General features: G+C 32.8%; 1 protein-coding gene across 1 annotated transcript; it reads left to right on the top strand.

Moving 5' to 3' along the window:
- The first annotated feature begins 3,897 nt into the window (after positions 1–3,897).
- On the top strand, positions 3,898–5,764 carry LOC127073993 (cytochrome P450 736A117). Its single transcript, XM_051015249.1, has 2 exons — positions 3,898–4,866; positions 5,007–5,764. The coding sequence occupies exons 1-2, from the start codon at positions 3,904–3,906 to the stop codon at positions 5,610–5,612; spliced, it is 1,569 nt and encodes a 522-aa protein (XP_050871206.1). The 5' UTR covers positions 3,898–3,903; the 3' UTR covers positions 5,613–5,764.
- Positions 5,765–6,008: the final 244 nt, after the last annotated feature.

Genomic DNA, 6,008 nt, shown 5'->3' with positions numbered 1-6,008 from the left:
TTTCGCGGTTCACAATGCTTGTAGCAGGCACTGATTTAACAATCTCATGGATCAAATGTGATAAAAGATAAAAACGAAATCATCGTCCAACATTCCATAATGTGACCTAACAAAAAGCAGTACCCTTATGATAGGTTGCAACCCACTCTTGCTCTACTCATCACCAACAGTTAAAAGGTAGGGTAAAAGTGAGGTGAATTATTGCATGTTATTAAGTGTTTGGAATGTGGAATTGAGATTATTGTATATGTTGCTTCATGAAGTGACATATGGTTTTCTTGGGTTTCTTTGTTTTGTAGGTTCTGCTTGGCGAATGGACATGGTTATGAATGTGAGTTCAAGGCATAAACCAAAATATCAAGATAATATGGACTTAGGGACTATTAGGGGAAGTTATGGTTAGGATTCCATTTTGTGAATTCGGGATATTTTAATGTAAATGAGAATTTATTGTAGTTTTGCATGTAATTCAAGGTTGTAGTTTTGTAACTTTGAAATGTAATTGTGTTGGTTGAGCATTGTGGTGAATAAATGTATTGTATGGCTTGGAGTTTGAAATTGAAATTGTTCTAGAATTGGAAAGGGCTAATGTTTTAATGACATTTAGATTGAATGTTATAGAATTTGAATGTTATATGTATGCATTGGAATCTTATTTGGAATTATTATATTTGTTATGAATGTATGATCATAATGAAATTGGTTGGTATTTTTACATGGTTAGGAATCGAAGGAAATTGAATAATTGGTTTGGATGAAATAATGTGATTTTGGATTAGATTGAAAATGTCATGGCTATATATTTTGGTATGTATGATTAGAAAATGGCAAGGTTGTGCAATGGTAGTATCTTGAAAGGTATGATTTTGAAATGGTTATCGGATTATGTAGTGTAGATTTTGGTTCCTATTTAGAATGACTACGGATGCTTTAGATGCCGAACTAGTCAATGCAGCTGAGGCATTAAAATATTCGAAGTGGATAAAAGCAATGAACGAAGAGCTGAAGTCAATAGAAGTCAACAACACTTGGTCACTTGTCGAATTGCCCCAAGACAAGAAGGTAATCGATGTGAAATGGGTATACAAGGTGAAGTTGAATCCCATAGGAGAAGTCACTCGACACAAGGCGAGACTTGTGGCGAAAGGATCGACTTCGATGAAGCTTTTACACCTGTTGCTAGGATCGAAACAATCAGGTTGGTTATTGGTCTAGCAAACATAAACAGCTGGCAGATATTCCAGATGGATGTGAAATGTACATTCCTGAATGTCCCCTTAGAATAAGAAGTTTATGTTTCACAACCAACTGAATTTGTGAAACAAGGCGAAGAAATAAAGGTGTGCATGCTGCATAAAGCCTTGTACGGACTTAAACAAGCTCCAAGAGCTTGAAACAAGAAGATAAATGGATTTCTAAGGGAGAAGAAAATTGTGAAGTGCACAAGTGAACATGGAGTATATGTAAGAAGAAGCAAGAATGAATTGCTTATACCATGTCTCTACGTCGATGACTTGTTGATAACAGGTAGCTGCAAGAAAGAGATCGAAGACTTCAAAGGTGATCTCAACAAGGAATTCAAAATGCCATATCTGGGTGACATTTCATACTTCATTGGCATCGAATTATACAAGAGTGGTAGAGGTTTAATGATGCATCAAAGAATCCGATAACACGTGGTCGAAGCAAGCACATCGAGATGAGGTTCCATTATCTTCGAGAGCATGTGGCAGATGGGAAGATGAATGTGGAATACTGCAGAACTGAGAATCAGATTGCAGACATCATGGCGAAGAGATTGCAGGTCGAAGTATTCAGAAGACTAAGAGCTATGATAAGTGTAGATAGCTTAGACACAATGAATTAGGTGGTGTGTAAAATTGTAAAGCAGGTTGTTCGACATAAGCAAGGAAGTGTCGAATCACCTAGTGTATTGAGTTGTATTAGTATGTCGAAGTGTCAAAGCATGTTGCTTCACACAGGATTTTGACTTAGGCCTATTTTTAGTAGTGTTAACTATTTTGGGATTTTATAGTTTTGGGTTTTCCTTGGGGTGCAAGCTAACCTAAATCTATAAATAGAGAGATTAACCTTTATTCTTGTAATGAAGTGAATAGAGTATTCATAACATTGTATTCACAGTATTTTACAGTTGCTTTCCACCGTTTTTGGGCAGAGAGAAACTCTGCATAATTTTATTACTTTTCTTCTTCGTTCTTTCTTTCTTTCTCCACTGTTCTTCTCTTTTTCATTGTTATTGTGTGGGTGATAACAATTTTGTTCATCAAGATTGATTGAAATTCACCATAAATTGTGGTGGATTTCCAAAAAAAAAAACCTTTTTTTCTATTCTCTATGTGCCCAATTTTTTATAAAGTTTCATACGAGTTTTTGTTGAATTTTTGTTTGGTTTTAGATTTTTTTTAATGTTCTTCATAGGTTGAAACTTGAAAAATGAAAAATAACAAGATTAGGAAAATCAATCATATGATTGAGAGATATGTGCTTCAAAGAAAAGGTAATCGAAATCCACTAACATAAAATTTCATCAAAATTTAGAAAATGGAAATCCCATAAAAAGAAAAGCAGAGTTATAAAGGGAGCAAGGTGTTAGACAAAATGAGGTTGTATTCCTTAAAGACTTGAGACTCAACTAATGCATAGGAATGTAGTTGTGTAATAGGATATCAGTTTCATTTGAATAAACTATTTTTTATTGGTGATTTTCGCGTGTTCCAAATGCTTCCAAAAAAAATTTAGAGAATAGTAGAGATAGGGGATTATCAAAGATGGAGTAATATTAAAAATGCGTTAGATATACAATAGTAAAAAATTACAGGGGTGATAAAGTACGGTTGTAACAAGAGAGAGAGAGGAGGATAAAAGACAATAAGGGTCGATAGAAGAAAAAAATTGTATATTTATTAAGTTTTCATCTTATGGCTTTTAATTATGGTCCACTAGTACCTTATTGAGCCATCACCCTAGACTTCACTACTTAAAAAATTGATAAGAATTGTGGATATTTTAAAAATACAAGTCACATTTAAAAAGTTCACAATTTATATAAAATTTTAAATTATTTTACAATAAATTAATAACATTAAATAAATAATAATACAAATTTAACTAAATTATATTTTCTTAAAGAATACAAATTATTAGAAAAAAACTTATATACAACTTCTTAAATGTAATTTTTATTATTTTTTCTCCTACATATATACACAATTTTTTTTAATTTCCTAAACAATACTAAATATACTTGTTATATTTTCACTAAAAAAATAGTGAAAATCACACCTAAAAAAGTTATATATATTAAATTTTCTCCGAATTATTATCCTCTCCTCTGAAATTGTAATAAATCATCTTATAAAAAAATTAATTTAAATTATAATTAATATTATATTTTTAATATAATATTAATAATTTTTAAAATATATTTCCTATTATATATATTATTTATTATTTTTTTCAATTATTTATTCTTATAACATTAATGAAAAATTTTATATTAATGAAATTTTAGCATAAGACGGCGAAATTTTACAACCGTCTCCAGGTGCCGCCTGTGCCTTCGACCGTAATCCTTTGCGTTCTACTCGCTTCACTCTCCATTTGCACTTATTAATTAAATTGAATTTATTTATAGAATATTTTACTTATTCAACTTTACACAAAAAAAAAAAAAAAACTTCATCGTTGAAAATAGTTTTATAAATTTAAAACATTCAAACTAACTAAGCAAGATTCAAGAAAATGACTTCTTTTTTTCCGATAGTCAAAAATAGGTGAACAAAGTTGAATATAAGGCTTTTATTGAAAAAGAATAAAATGTTTGACCATATAACAACTATGACAAAACTAATTACGTTACAATAGAAAATTATACTTTGTACAATGATTACAATGTCTATAAATATTGCGCCTAACTCCATTGGAATTGGAAGCAAAAACAAAAGAGAACACAATACAATGCTTCTCCTAATCTCTTCCATAGCTCTCACTCTTTTTATGCTAATCAAATGGTATTCCAATTCTACAAAAATAAAAAACTCACCACCTTCTCCTCCAAGATTACCTATAATAGGAAATCTCCATCAACTTGGCTTATTCCCTCACCGCACGTTTCAATCTCTAGCTAGAAAATATGGTCCTTTAATTCAAATCCATCTTGGTAACATAAAAGTTCTTGTTATCTCATCAGCTGAAGAAGCACGTGGTATATTGAAAACCCATGATCATGTTTTTGCAAACAGACCCCAGAAGAAAAACTATAAGATACTTTTATATGATTGCAAAGATGTTTCCACAGCTGCATATGGAGAGTATTGGAGACAGATAAGGAGTATATCTGTTTTACATCTTCTTAGTGCTAAAAGGGTTCAATCTCTTCGTGCTGTCAGAGAGGAAGAAGTTGGTTTTATGGTGGAGAAAATAAAGCAGTGTTGTTCAGCTTCGGTGCCGGTGAATATAAGTGAATTAGTCTCCACAACTATAAATGATATAGTTTGTAGGGTTGCTTTGGGGAGAAAGTATAGCGGTGAAAGTGGGAAGGGGTTTAAGAAGTTGTTGATGGAGTTTACAGAGTTACTTGGTTCTTTTAATGTTGGTGACTATGTTCCTTGGCTTGACTGGTTGACACATGTTTCTGGGTTTTATGCAAGAGCAAGAAGAGTTGCGAAACAGTTTGATGATCTTTTGGAGGAAGTTCTTGAAGATCATATCAGTAAACAGAAAGGAAACAGTGATTTTTCAAGTGCTGAAGACCATGGTGACTTTGTTGATGTTTTGCTTTGGATTCAAAGAACTGAATCATTTGGTTTTCCTATTGACAGAATCGTCATAAAGGCTCAATTATTGGTAAGTGTAAAAGTAAAATCTCTATACTACCCTGTGGAGTTTCTTCTAACTTTTTTAATGCATTTATCTGTTATAAAAGTATGTTTGATGAGATATGATTGTACAATTTTGATTATGCTAATTTTATTGTATATATTCAGGACATGTTTATTGCAGGAACAGACACAATATCCACTTTGCTAGAGTGGGAAATGACACAACTCATAAGACACCCAAACATCATGAAGAAATTGCAACAAGAAGCAAAAACCGTGGCAAATGGTAAAAAACACATAACAGAAGACGATTTAACCAACATGAAATACTTAAAGGCAGTGGTTAAAGAAACACTACGACTACACCCTCCGTTTCCATTACTCGTCCCACGAAAAAGCAAAGAAGCTGTCAAACTAAACGGTTACCACATTGAAGCTGGCACACATGTTATCATCAACAACTGGGCCATTTCAAGAGATCCTACAAACTGGGAGCAACCAGAAGAGTTCAAGCCGGACAGATTCTTGAATAGTACGGTAGATGTTAAAGGAAACGATTTTCAGTTGATGCCGTTTGGGTCTGGGAGAAGGGGTTGTCCTGGAATAACGTATGCTACTGCGGCAAATGAACTTGTGTTGGCAAATCTTGTTCATCAGTTTAACTGGGAAGTGCCTGGTGGTGTTGAAAAAATTGACATGTCTCAAACAAGAGGGTTTATTGCGCATAGAAGTGTTCCTCTCATGGCATTTGCAGTTCCTAAAGAGAAGTAACTGAAGGAGTAGGAAGCAAAAATTGAATCTGAAATGGAAAAAATAAGTTGTAATACTAATAAGTGTAGTGTCTTGTGCCTCCAGGGTGTGCAATTGTATGTGTATGTTATATTTGAAATGTGATTTGAATAAATTACGTTTGAGACTCGGAATTGATTTAGTGTATACAATTGCGGGACACTGGAGATACATGAATGACATGTGCACTGCACTAGTATAAGTTGCATTTTTGGATTTTTCGTAAGGTTGTATACCTTTTCTTTTTGACATATCTAAAAGTCTTTTTTGATTGAATGTCTTACAAGAGTTAGATTGTTAACATGATAAGAATTACCGCTTCTTTTCTTAAATACAAAACTGTGTTGATTAAATCTTGAAAATTAAATAAGAGCTGTG

This window comes from Lathyrus oleraceus, chromosome 4 (genome assembly GCF_024323335.1).
Source record: "Lathyrus oleraceus cultivar Zhongwan6 chromosome 4, CAAS_Psat_ZW6_1.0, whole genome shotgun sequence".
NCBI classification, from domain to species: Eukaryota; Viridiplantae; Streptophyta; class Magnoliopsida; order Fabales; family Fabaceae; genus Lathyrus; species Lathyrus oleraceus.
This window is presented reverse-complemented; position numbering and strand designations above follow the sequence as displayed.

What these genes read in the sequence shown, in the direction of transcription:
- LOC127073993 (XM_051015249.1), top strand. Translation starts at nt 3,904, where the DNA reads ATGATTACAATGTCTATAAATATTGCGCCTAACTCCATTGGAATTGGA. An exon ending in TCATAAAGGCTCAATTATTG is followed by an intron (nt 4,867 to 5,006) that starts GTAAGTGTAAAA and finishes GTATATATTCAG; the next exon opens with GACATGTTTATTGCAGGAAC.